The 13,797-nt window shown below is 41.2% G+C and overlaps 1 protein-coding gene across 3 annotated transcripts; it reads right to left on the bottom strand.

Moving 5' to 3' along the window:
• Nucleotides 1–3,540: 3,540 nt before the first annotated feature.
• si:dkey-12e7.1 (uncharacterized protein LOC557553 homolog) lies at nucleotides 3,541–9,466 on the bottom strand. Of its 3 annotated transcripts, none has more exons than XM_034141752.1 (3): nucleotides 9,179–9,466; nucleotides 7,213–7,840; nucleotides 3,541–4,265 (listed from the first exon to the last, which is right to left on the bottom strand). In XM_034141752.1, exons 2-3 carry the CDS (start codon nucleotides 7,774–7,776, stop codon nucleotides 3,678–3,680), a joined length of 1,152 nt encoding a protein of 383 aa, XP_033997643.1. In that variant the 5' UTR covers nucleotides 7,777–7,840; nucleotides 9,179–9,466; the 3' UTR covers nucleotides 3,541–3,677. The 3 variants fall into 3 exon arrangements, with proteins under 3 accessions (XP_033997643.1, XP_033997645.1, XP_033997644.1); XM_034141754.1 differs by having other exon boundaries at nucleotides 9,138–9,189; XM_034141753.1 differs by lacking the exon at nucleotides 9,179–9,466 and adding an exon at nucleotides 9,087–9,164.
• Between the last annotated feature and the right edge of the window lie 4,331 nt (nucleotides 9,467–13,797).

The following is a 13,797-nucleotide window of genomic DNA, read 5'->3' as shown; positions in this document are numbered from 1 at the left end:
TTTGTACTGAGAACAGATGTTCCTGTTGCAGGATCTAGGAAATCAAACCAACCTGACCATATTGAAACAATAAGATGTCTCAAACAATGAGATACCATGGCAGAGACTGGAGCCAGGTGGAGGGGCATTACCTTTGTTTAACGGCCGTAATGATGTGCATTACATTACATGACATGTTACTTGTTAGACGCTTTTATCCAAAGTGACTTACATACTCAATAATGTGGGCAATCCCCACAGGAGCAATTTGGGGTGAAGTGTCTCAGGGACACAACGACATGCTGACTGCAGTGGGGTTTGAACCCGTGACCCCCTGATCCGAACACCAACGCACAACCCACTGCACCACACCCCTCCGCATTAAATGTGACCCAAGAAAAAATTCCCCAGGAAATTCAATTTATCACTTCTTATTCTGCGAAATGTCCCCAGATAATGCATGTGTCAGAATGCCAGGTTCTTCTACTCCCACATTATGCATTTGCTTGGCTCAGGAGGAATTTTTTTCTCAGAAACCAGGGGGTCATCTCTGGGATCAGAGCCTTCATCTGTCAAACCGTTAATGGTGCTTGTGAAATAAAGAATTGCGTGTGAATGACGAGATTGAATACAGTTCTTTATGAGGAATCTTGTGAAATGTTCTACATTCAAAACTTTCATCATCTCAACCAAATCTCACATGTATGTGCATCGAAATATTGTGACGAGCCTCAAGCACACACCTGCCACACGTACAACACATGAGCACAAGAACTGAAGTGAAAGGATTACAACTGCATGTGTACACACACTGCTGTAACAAATCACCATCTTTGACAATAAGGACCTCTACTGTTTAGAATGTAAACTGCAAAAGCACAGATTTCAGCTGGGGTTCAGGTTAAAAAAGGAATGACATTTAAAACAGCACATACATTATTCCCTAGTTCTCTCTCACAATTTTGTCTTTTAGTTCATTTAAAAAGGCAATTTTCACAACTCTAAGCAGCCATTACACATCATCTAGTCTCATGTATGGTACATGGACCATGCACACTTCAGGTAGAGCTGTAGTTCATGTTGAAAAAGTAATCCAGGCCATTACAACACAGTGCATAGGGAGCAGAATCCAAATCCAAAATTGTGAATCCATCGGTATTATTCAGCCCCTATTTTTCAAGTGATTTTATCATTTTTCGGCATGCGTCTAGACTTCTAGAAATGTCAGCAAGAAGAAGTCCTGGCTGAGAGGAAGAAAGGGTCCAAAGTGTGGCCTCAATTCACGAAGAAAGATGACAACACTTCCACTTGTAATATCTGTACAAAGCTCATTTTCAAGTAATAGTAGTAGTTCAAACACCAGAAACATCTGTCCATACAACATGGGCTACAATCCCAGGAAGGTATTGATTTAACATAGGTAAATATAGCTTTGTTAAAACAGTGGAAAAGTTCAATTCATTAAGGAATTATCAAGAACCGGAATTAATTATGTCATTTGTACCAATAAAATGATATTAATTCTTGCCCGAGTGCAATTAGCATGAAGCACTTTTGGAGATAATGGGCAATCTAAATAAAAGTTTTAGACTTGTTTTCGATTGTAACTTCCTGTTAAAGAATTTAAAAAAGAAAAACTGCTGAATTATTTCGACGATCATTTTGTGTACTATGTGCAACCATGTACAGTGGCCAACAGGTGCTAACGCGCTACAACAACCCACAACACTTCCATCAGGAGAAACTCAATGCAGCTTTAGAACCGATGCAGATAAAAAAACACAAATGTGCCAAAACACATGAAGAGACATATTCTCCAACCTGACAACACATGTCACGTTTTGGTGTCCCCTGGTTTCTGTTGTGTTTTTGAGCTTCTTGCAGAGTTTCGTGTTTCAAGCTATTTTAGTAAACGCTGCGCATGTTTCTTCACATTGGGGAATGTTTTCTAAATGCTGCATGTGTTGTCAAGTTAGTGAAAATGTTTCTTCATTGCATTTGTTTTAGCACATTTGTCTTTTTATATTAGCATGGTTTCTCCTAATGGAAATGTTTTGCGTCATGTAGAGCGTTTGCGCCTTTCGGCCACCATAACCATGTCCATGTCACATCATGGGTGTTTCTCAATGTCGAGTAAAGCTGCTCCAGAGCCACTATTTCAAGGATGCTACGCAGTGGCGTTTTTATATGTACAAAAGTGGTGGGGCACAAAAAACTTAGATGTCTATATATAAGCTTCTGCAGTGACGTGCAGTGAGGTTCATGGCTGGTGAGGCACTGGCACTGACTCTTCAGGTTTACAAATATTATATTTTGACCGAAACCAAAATATAATATTATTTTTTTGTCTGATGCTTCGATTAATTTTAAACAGACAGTTCAACAAAAGGATACCCAAAAAATGTAATTTTATCATTTAAATATTGAATTGTTCTCTCTTAGTAAGATCCCATTTTCAATAAGATTGCGGTCTTACCTTGACTTGAAGATGAATTCCATTTGTCTATCCCTCTGGACAAACATTTCTATTACTTTTTTGTAAAAGTCCTCCTTATCTTCTTGTAGTTTCAAAAGTCTATCATAAATCTAATCGATAGATTTATGATTCAAAAATTATAAAAGTAGGGTAGACATGTTATATTATCCGGCTGAACAAAACGTGCATTTATCTAACAGGTACGTTTCCCACAGATCTTATTTACAGCTATTTTCTAAAATCCTCTGGAGAAATCTCATTGCTTTTTTGTCGAGGGAAGCCATGCGCAGCTTACTTCCGGGTTTAAGGACGCGTCACTGCAGCTCTCTCGTCTCCTCTTCACACACCACACTTTTCGCGGCACACGTACTTACAGCCAATCAGCTCTGAATTATGTGAGATGACGTATGGTGGGGATGGCAGCTCAGTGCCCCTATGGTCATTATTTTTTTGCCACACACATTAAATAGGAAAATACTCTGAGCATGCGCAGTGTAGTTTTTACAGTCACCGTTCACTCAGACAGTGAGAGGGAGGGGCATGATCAGGTTTTGTCCCACATGGCTCTAAACAGCTCAATAGCATAGACTGTATATATAAAGCTCAATAGGCACACACTGTAGACACTAATTAGAAGAACACAGACTAAAACAGCAATGTACAGACGAATCAGATGATTAAACATGATCTTAAAATATATTTTATATATTTTTTAATTAATTTTTTGCATTTTTTGTAATCATTATTTGTAATACTTTCTGCTGACACTAGGTGGGGCTGTGCCCCACCTGCCCCTAATGACCAGTCGCCACTGATGCTACGTCATCAAGTGCCGCCGAAGGACTGTTCCAAATGTCCAGGATACTTGGAATTCTACCGAGGCCGGCGTACTTCGTTGCGAGAAATTTCGAGGCTGCACATGTGTAGACTCCGCGGTCTTAAAATCCCCACAATGCTTTGCGCACGGACCAATGTCCAAAATCTTTGGCGGAAAATGTAAGGTGGGGCCTCTCATATGACGCACACCTGCACACTTGCTAGCCTGTTCCATTCTTCGTTTTACGAGGCTTGGAGGTATTCTTGCCTCGCTTCTGAAGGAAGTCACTCGGAGGTACATGTGCTACCAAGCAAGCCTCCTCGATATTGAGAAACACCCCATGTTATTTCAAAAGGGGACGCACATGTTAAACGGTTTATTGCTAATGGTCACTGCTGCAATGTGCTACCAGAGCCAGCTGTCTAGATGCTGCACACAGTAACAGGACTGTTCCAGGATGGCCGACATCTCCCCATATCTCTCCTCTCTCCACGTGGGGAGGAGCCTCTCATTGTTGAGGGCCTGGAGCCGAGGCGTGCCCTCCCGCAGGACGTGGTACAGACAGGGCCAGCGGCTCTGGATCCTCAGCCGGGTCCTCCGGTCCAGGGTGATGCCTCGCACAATCTTCTTGGCGCGAAGCTCGCGCAGGGAGGGAAGCTTCAGGCAGGAGAACACCAAGCCTCGGCTGGGGGACACGTCCAGGAACTCTAGAGACTGAGACTCCAGAGTGTACGAGATGCCCAGGTTCCTCAGCGGCACCAGGATCTGTAGAGTCAGGGACTTCAGGTTAGGCAGGGACTTGGTAAGGTGCTGCAGTGTCGACGGGGTCACTCCTTTGAAGACCCAGAAGTACTTGAGCTCGAGGACTCGAAGCTGCTGGAAGTTGGTGAGCAGCGACATGGACACGTCCGACCAGTCGAAGTGTAAACGCATCTTTGAGATGCGGGGGCAGCTGTCGGTGAGTTTGGTCAGCAGCTCCTGGAAACTGGTCACCTGCCAAGTCAGACAAACAGGTCAACCATGGGTTAGTTTCCTGGAGAATTGTCTGTATATTGGTATGACCAAGAACACATAACTACAGCAGTTCCAACATTTCTGACAAGCTGCCCTCTTGAAGACAAACAAACATCCACATTATCACTCCCAAAAATTATATTTATAGAATTTATAAAATCATCTGGTGGAAAGGGTAAGTAAAAAAATGAGCAAAGTTGCCAGATTTTTTTAGTGGTTTTGTAATATGATGGAGCCTAGGATACTTTTTAACGATTGGCCTGTGTTGTTTGAAACGCAAAATGGATACCGTGTATCTTTACTGCAAACAAAAGCTCCCTACAGGTACAACTAAATAAGCTAAACCTGAATCAAACCAACTGCTGTGTTTGACAAGTCAAACGTCTGCAGTGAAAAACCTCCGTCCAGATTTAGTTTCATGCCATATTTTTGCCATGGTTACGCACACCTCCTCTGCAGAGCTTTGCATATTCTCCATAGTTACTTTTTTTCTTTCAAGGACCAGTGTTTCCCCTATATACAAATAGTGGCGGCGCAGCGCCGCTGCTGAAATATGCGCGCCACTGCTCGGGGGCGCCGGCCAGGTACCCAAAAAAATAAAATAAAATAAAAATGTTTTTTAACTTTTTTTTTTTTATTATTAAAATAATAATAAGTGGCGACCCTTTTTCATTTTTGATTGTTTGTTATGTGGATTTGTAGTATTTGTGTTACTGTATGTCCAATAAAGGTGTATTTTTGCTAAATCTTGAGACATTGCCACTGTATGTACTAGGCAAGGCATAGGCGACATAGGCGGTCGCCTAGGGCGCCAGATCTGGGGGGCGCTGCGCTGGCAGCTCTGGGAGGGGAAAAAACATTTTTGACCGTTGGCGCTCATCCTAATTTTCGGCCTTGATGTAACAACATTCATAATTAAGTAAATTGAACACCCTTTTCACCTCGGTTACACGTTTCATTTGCCCTGTACGATGGGCGCTGTAACTGATGAAAGTGGGGGATGTTGGCTTATCAGGCGCCCGCAGCTCACAGCCAAAGTGCGAGCGTGGGAGCGAGCGAGGGAGAGAGAGAGAGGGCGCACCGGTACCGGCGCTGTTGTTATTAGAATCTGGTGCTAGCAGCGCTAACGGATATAAGAAGTAGATGTTTCTACAACCAGGGTGGAGGAGAGCTCTCCTGTCAGACTGAGAGGCTCAGTGAGGTAAAGGACTCTCTGAGTGTTTAGATAGTTCATTTTAGTCTAAGTTATCTCAGTGAGTCTCAAACGTTTTGACCACAAATTATGTAAACACATATTTCCAAGGCACTCCTTTATAATTATTAGGATAAATAAAAACAGGTTTGAAATCATTCCAATGTATACTATAGGACAGTAAACCAAAAATATCGTTTAAAGTTGGAGAGATACAAAAATATGCATAAATAAATAAATGTTAACTGTTAACTAAAATCTCGCCTAGGGCAGCAAATTGGCTAGAACCGGCCCTGGTACTAGGCCTCAAGAGCCTTTCTTGTGCTGGCAGACACATAGAAACAAATTGGCAGGGCGCACACACTAAAAAATTCCACGCGCTCCACGCTCACATTATGCTGGGCCCACGTGCCTTAGCACCGCTGCTATGACTCCATCCTAGGGGAAACACTGAGGACCCTACAAAATTGTGCATATATTGCACTCACACTACCTCACTGCATCTAAATGTTACATTTAGAAAACTGTAATTCACACTTTTACATAGTATATATGTTTATATTTGTGTATTATGAGATTGGTCTAAAACTGAATTTCCCCCTAGGGGGATCAATGAAGTGTATCTTTCATTGTGCATTCTTTCTTAGATACACAGCTCTGGAAAAATAACAATTTATAGGTATGCGTTTGAGTAAAATGAACATAAAAGGAATTCAACAGACACTGGAATGGAATGGCTGCCATACATCTAGAGATTGAGATTTAGGAATATGGAGTGGTTTCCAGAGCTGTATATTTTTCTGCTGTTGATGTGTATATATTTACTTATTTCTATTTTTGCCTTAATTGTAATCTGTTTCATTGTATTTAAAGCTCATGTGAAATGCCTTGTTAATATGCTGCTGTAAAAAATACTTTTCCAATTTGGGATCAATAAATCATATCTGATCCTCTCTGGATCTTTGGGGTTCACTATTTTACAAAAACCTTCTGCAGTTTGTCTGGAAACATATAAACTACACATGAGACTTGTGCAACAGTGGAATGTGCATGGAGGAAATATCACATCATTATAGAATCATATTATTATATAGTATTAGAATAGTTCGACATTTGCTTTCTTCATCTGACCCCGTTTATGTATGCACCATTATACACAAAAGCCAATTCAATGTATGTGTGAACCAGGCATTAAACCTGATTTGGATTAAGTAGAATTTGTAGTATTACTGTCAACCACAGTAGCTAAGCATTTTCAATTAATAGTGCAGTTCTACTAAGAAGCCTTTCCACTCATAATGGGATTCAAGCATATCAAAAACGTGTAAGATTACTTATTACACATTATTGTTCAATTGTTAAATCTATAAATTGTGTGACACTAATCTGTTTATATATATAAAAATATTATTACCTCTTAAAGTGTGTATAAAGTATGTACAGTATATGTGTCTATATATATATATTTAAGTGGGTGTTCGGGTGTGTATGTATGTAACTATACACATATATTTTTATATTTTCTAATTCTTGGGGACGGTGAAAAACGGCATTTCGATCTCCCTGTTTGTATCACACACACAGAGAAATTGATAATAAAGTTGACTTTGACTTTACTGTCTTTTTGGTCATATTAATTGAATTGGGCAGGCTGATCAGGAAAAATACTACAAGGCTAAAGCACCCGCCATTGTTTTAAGTAAATCCGTTTAATTAATCAGTGAGCGCAGTTACCTGGTCCATCTTGGTGATGCTGTCCTGGTGCGAGCTGGAGCTGGAATGCACCCTGAGGTCCAACGGCTCAAGCAGGGTGAAGGTCCAGTTCAGGTCCAGGTGGCTGAGGTCTCTGCAGTGCACGTGGTCCAGCAAGTGGCCCAGCAGCTCGCTCCACTTGTTGCAGCGGTCCCCCAGGTCGAAGCTGGCCTTCAGCGTGAGCAGGCTGGCCCTGCGGGACACCAGGTGGTGGGTGTAGTGGTGGACCCAGGCTTTCCAGCGCTCAAACTCCCGGTTCGAAACCAGCAGCCCCTCCTGGCCCAGGTGGAAGACCCCGCGCCGGGAGTAGTCGGCCACCCGCCACAGCTTCCAGGAGCGGACCAGGCAGCTCCAGCTGAGGCAGACAAGAGCACAGCTGCATTTATCCACCTCGTTCAGAAAGGACAGGACGTGCAGCTGGCATTCCACCGGCAGAAAGTTGAAGGGGAAGTAGTCGTCCGCTGCTTTCCTCCGGCTGCTGACAGGGACCAGGGTTCTTTTTCGTGGCGACATGATGACAGATGATGATATAATGTTGGTGGTCATTGGTGGAGGTCAGACTCTCCACCGGGTGGTCTTGTGGTCTGGCTTTGCCATAAATATATCCAGCCTTCGGGAAGAGATAAAGAAAGAAAGTATAAACAGACAGGAAGTCATTTAAGATTCTGCAAATAAATAATACCCACTGGTTTGTGAAATGGTCTGTCTTAAAGCAGGCAATACAACATGCCTGAGGTCATAATAATCAGAATCTACCTCGTTTTGTATTCCTTATTTGAGGGTCACATAGTATTTGTTTAACAGTTCAATCCTTTTAATTGACCCAAAAATAGCAAGCAAACCAACATACAATACATAAGTAAATAAACCATTTTATGTATTAAGAATGAACCTCATTTGTATCTACTACAGCTCAGTGTATGCCTGGGAATTTGGAACACTATACCAGAACTCACAATATAATATCAGTTTCATTAACATGTAAAGCAAACACAAATCTGTAGACAATAATGAGTGGTATTTAAATTCCACCTGGTATCATGGCTTCAGTTCAAAGTTTTTTTTCTGAGGTACAGGATCAATATCACTGAGTATGTGGCTGGAGATGCAATCATACAATATGTGATCTCTTTAAGCAGGGGTCCTTTATGCAAACACTGAGGGGAACATTGTATTCTCTATTTACTTACTAATACAACTGTAAACTTTAGTAAAAGTCATTGTGGATAGTAACAAAGTACATTTACTCAAGTACTGTACTTAAGTAACATTTTGAGGTAGTTTACCCAAGCATTTTCAGTGTATGCTACTTTATACTTCTACTTCACTACATGTTGGATACCTTTTTACTCCATGCATTTATTTAACAGCTTTAGTTACCAATTACTTTTCAGATTGAGATTTTACCCAATACTAAACATAAATCAACTATTTAATCAAAGTTGTCATATATGTGATATCCAACAGTAATTAAAAGTAGCTCAACCTTTACCAGCTGGGATGAAAATAATACATCAATGATCATAATCCTAAATAAATCAAAATATATGATTCTGAAATAGGCCATTACGTGTTACCAGTACTTTTGATGCTGATTATTTTGTACTTTTACTTAAGTAAGATGTTAAATGCAGGACCTTTACTTGCAACAAAGTATTTGAACAATCTAGTATTGCTACTTTTACCCAAGTTAACATTCTGAGTACTTCTTCCACCACTGAGTAAACTTATAGTTGCTGTTATTAACACATGCTCACTTTAATCACGGTATTAAACTCAATTGTAATTGAATAAACACTACAGTGACATATCAGTGTGTAACATGACTCGAGCCCTCCTGCTTTGGGGACAGTTACCTTTCAGCTTCTGTCCAAACAACATCCCATAATAGACTCTCAGCCCCTCACCATCTACACTGCCGTTATCCAGACAACAGTGGAGTATTTACCTCTCAGTGGATCGGGCTCCCAGCAGTTAAAAAGACATCCTGTTAGAAGCTAACGATAGCCGATAAGAGACAAAGGAATATGAGATAAAACATAAATAAAACGCGTTGTTGCTGTTTTCTATAGAGTTTGCTTTGTATGGGAACGTATTAGTAAGTGTAAAGCAGCGAATAAACATCTCACTTTTAAAAAATCTGAAAATAACGGTGTTCAGTAACTAGGCCGGCTAGTTAGCTGCTAACAGCTGGGTTCTGTTGTTGTTTTTGTTGTGGCTCGTGATGGCGTCATCAAAATGCGCGGTGCTGCTCGTTTTTAACTACGGCGTTGCACCGTCGGGCGGAGTTTATTAATAAAATACATAAGATTAAAGCCGTAGACTGTCAGGTTTGGAAAAGGTATTCATGTTCTTTACTTGAGTAAAAGTACTAGTAACACACTGTAAAAACACTCCATGTCAAGAATAAGTACCGTATAGAGAACAGTACATTAGTAAGTGTTTAATTACGAGTAGGATCAAGCGACAAACTCTGGGGAAGAGCCGGGAAGCCCATAAGGAAGTGCCACAAACTGCAGTTCATCTATTGGCCGGTAGAAGATGGCTGCAGAAAGGAGCAATTTCCATAGACCCCCATGTTAAAATGCCCAATTTTACAGCAGAAATAAACATGTTTCTACCCCTGGATGCAGTAAAACGTATTCTGGACATAGTTAGATTCCACCTTCATGACAATGGATTAGGGAGTGAATTTCTTTATAACGCACCCCTTTTAGTTATATTAAGTCTTAAAGCGTTTGCATAAATTAGGGCGTGGTCACCTTGAGTGACAGGTCTCTGCGGTGACTGCTGCTTCTAGCTTTCTGTCTCTCTGCTAGTAGCCCCGTTAGCTCAGTAAGCTCCAGGATGCTACAGGGGCTCAACTGCTCGGCTGATCCGGGGAATACAACTTGAACTCGGACGTGTTTGTTGTGTTGGTGCCTGGTGGAGTATTCTTAATTTAAATATCGGATTTATCTTATGGTTCTGCGGTTAAAACAGACCGCCCCTGAATGCAGTTTCTTCGGTAAGTGAAATTCAAGCAATTTCTTACTGGTCTTTTTATTCAGCTAACGAGCGAGAGGAAGCTACATCTGTGCTAACGATGCTACCCGTAGCATACAAGTTAAAACATAATAGAGAAGTCTAAAACATTAAGAAGGATTATACTGTAGAACAAATGGCTTCTGTGTGAGGTTGGTAAAATAAGGTCATCCTCGTACATTAGATAGTTAGTTTGCTGGTTAGGAAACTGTATGCATTGTTATTGTTAATTTAAATTCGCTATGCTGAACGATGCAGACAACTAACGTCACAGTAGTGTCGAAGAGCAGCGTACTACATGGGGCATTCTACCGAATTAGTACAAAGTGCGGTCCCACGACAAGAAAAACTATTTAACAAAACAGTTAAGTATTCAGACATAGATATTTACAAAGAATATGTTATGGTCTATTTAAACACAAGGCATTAAATTAGATAGTGATAAGCTTAATATATACAAAAACATCATTTATAGGGTACTTTCTATAGAGTGGCGAAGTCCCTCCCCTTCCGGTGGACCTCCATGGGACCTTATTTCGGAAAAATTATGTATTGAAGTCAATGGAGAGAGAAAGATTATCTTTCGATCCCGTTTGAATTGTGCCACGAATTACACATATGATGTTTGTCAATTTAAAAGATAATTTTGCAAGTAAAAAAAAAAAAAATGTGTCGTAAAACTGTGAAGTAACACATTTGTTTGTGTGAAACGCTCAATGAACTACATCTCTGGTCAACAACACACGTCACCAAGATGGCCGTCACTACTGTCTTGTCAACAAAACGATTGACTACCCTCACTATCACCACAATGAAACACGTCCTGAAGAATGTCATGCAAAGCTGCCTGCCTGCCTTCCTTTGATTCTCTCTGAACTGCCTGGTCGTTTTAATGTTTAATGTCAACCATTTGTGCAGATAGCATGAAGTAGAGAAGATCGTCAATGCTAGCGTTAGCGTTAGCATTTCTCCCCCGGGCTTAAATTGTGTATTCTAGAATGATCACACCGGTGACAGTACTCTTCAAAGGGTTCACGAAATATGACTACTACTCTTACTGTTTAACATTTTGGGTTACTTAATGTTACTTCATGTTAAGGCTAATAAAAATGACAAGGCTGTAATGCTAACTAACGTGCTAGCTACTAGCTAGCTTGATCCAGACACTCTGGTCCTTTCATCAGACGGGAAGCGAAAGAACGAGCAAGACCCATTAGCCGCGTTCACACCGGAGTACTTTTCACCGTACTTTTCGCGTTTAGTTCCGTTAGTACCCCTTATGTCGCGTTCACACCAAAAATCGTACTTAATCTCGGGAACTTTTACCCCCATTTTTAGTGCCCGCTGAGAGATCGTACTTTCCTGTGGGTAAAAAGTGCCCCAGTGCTGATTGGCTGGGCGAATTGCAAACCACGCCCGTACAACTGTGAAAATGTTGTGTGGAGCCGCCATTGTTTTTCCTCGCTACAAAATCCCAACGCACCGACGGAGAGTAGTTTGTTTTTGAAAGCAGTTATGGCAAGCATCAAGAAATGATGAGGTGTCGGCGCTTCTGGAGATCTACGCCGAGGACGCGACCCAGGGAATGCTACTGAAGCCAGTTCAGTAGCTTTCACTCGACCTGGGAATCGTGCACAGCCCCACACCGGCTAAAAATAAAGAAACTCAGGCAGGACTACAAACGGCGGATTCAGTGGCCAACGATGACGACCACGACGAAGGTAAAATCAACTACATGCACTGGGGTTTTAATCTGCACAATAATGGTCTCAGATGTACTTTTATTTGCTCAGTAGATCAAGCTAGCCATGCTAGGCTGAATAGGCTAACACCGGCCCCGAGCTAGCTACATCTAGCTAGCTAGATATTCTCGGCCGCTATGAAAACGTTTTGTCTTGTGAATAACTGTGCAGTGTTTCTGTAATTTGCTTCACTAACTCATGGCACTAATCGTCTGTTTCAACTTGCCTCAACAACATTAAACAAAGTTCAAGCATACATGAAGCACTCTTCAAAAAGGAACAATCCTCCGTGTTTGAACCTCTTAAATCGCTGCATAGCCGATTTATTTGGACTGGATTTTCCCAGAGAGGCTAAACATTCTTTATAACACAGTTTCAGATTTGTGAAACCTTAATTCTATTTGTGAAAATACAAAAAAGAGAGATTTCAGTGCTTTTTCGCATCCTGGCCACATTAGACCAGGTCCTGATCTAAAACCACTATACCTAGACTCATCAAATCTGGACTGGATTATCCCAGAGAGTCAAAAGATTCTTTATAACACAGTTTCAGATTTGTGAAACCTTAATTCTATTTGTGAAAATACAAAAAAGGGAGATTTCAGTGCTTTTTTTACATGTAGACCACATTAGACCAGGTCCTGATCTAAAACCACTATACCTACACTCATCAAATCTGGACTGGATTATCCCAGAGGGTCTAAACATTCTTTATAACACAGTTTCAGATTTGTGAAACCTTAATTCTATTTGTGAAAATACAAAAAACACATTCCTAGTATGTTGTAAACTACATGGCGACTAAACAGATCTTGTATCTTGCTTATTTTCCCCTCTTACGGAACGTCTACACAGCAGCGTCAAAAAAATCTTGGAGGTGGGCGTATCTGAAGCTTGGGGATTTTTTGCGAACAACCAATCACATGAATCTCTCCCCCCCGACATACGAAGCAAAAAAGCCCGAAGTAAACTGGATATAAACTCCCCAAAACAGGCGAAAACCTACCACTGTCTCTGCCACCTCCCTCCATGCCTGGCTCCTCCGGTTTATATCCCGGTAGGTCTGGTCATAAAGCACCGGGTGATTGATTCGCTACCGCTAATTTCTCCTCCATTTTTTGGAATATGAGGAAATGACCTGCGGTATGTCTCTCCCAGCATACACGCCGTTTGATTGGCTAGAGCTTGAACGGTCAGATTTGCGTACACGGGATTTGATTGGCTGACGCTTCTACCTCAGCCTCAAAAGTTGAACATTGTTCAACTTTGAATCCTCAAAATCCTCAAAATCTCCGCTCGCCTGCCCACAATGCATTTCGGCGAAAAGTGAGGAAAAGTGACGTCACCCCATTCAAAGTGAATGGACAGAAGCGTTTCAAGATTTTTTTAACGCTGCTGTGTAGACGTTCCGTTAGGAAAGCGGACACGGGATGCAAATTTCTTTGACACCGTCCAGGCGTTGGAGGACCGGCGTGCCGTGGTGAAAGAGTCGATGCACGGGGATCAGATGGTGCTGTTCACCAAGGCCCAGGAAACGGAGGACAAGATGCTCACCAGTTCATTTTATATTATTGTTATTACTGTTATTATATAGTCTTGATACAACTGACACTTTATTTTATATTGATAATGTTAATTTACATGTACAACTTCTATTTTATTTACATTAAAAATGTGAACTTTTATTTACTGTTAAACAAATCATGTATCTTGCTTATTTCTCCTGACACTTTATCTTTAGTGACCGTAGCATCCTATACATCACATGTAAGTGATTATTCTGATACCATCATGTTTCATC

Source organism: Trematomus bernacchii, unplaced genomic scaffold (genome assembly GCF_902827165.1).
Source record: "Trematomus bernacchii unplaced genomic scaffold, fTreBer1.1, whole genome shotgun sequence".
Lineage (NCBI taxonomy): Eukaryota > Metazoa > Chordata > Actinopteri > Perciformes > Nototheniidae > Trematomus > Trematomus bernacchii.
Note: the sequence above shows the minus strand (reverse complement) of the source record. Positions and strands in the feature narration are given on the sequence as shown.

Coding starts and splice junctions, on each gene's coding strand:
- si:dkey-12e7.1 (XM_034141752.1), bottom strand. CDS start 7,776: ATGACCACCAACATTATATCATCATCTGTCATCATGTCGCCACGAAAA. Junction 4,266..7,212: donor GCATCACCAAGATGGACCAG/GTAACTGCGCTC, acceptor CTGACTTGGCAG/GTGACCAGTTTCCAGGAGCT.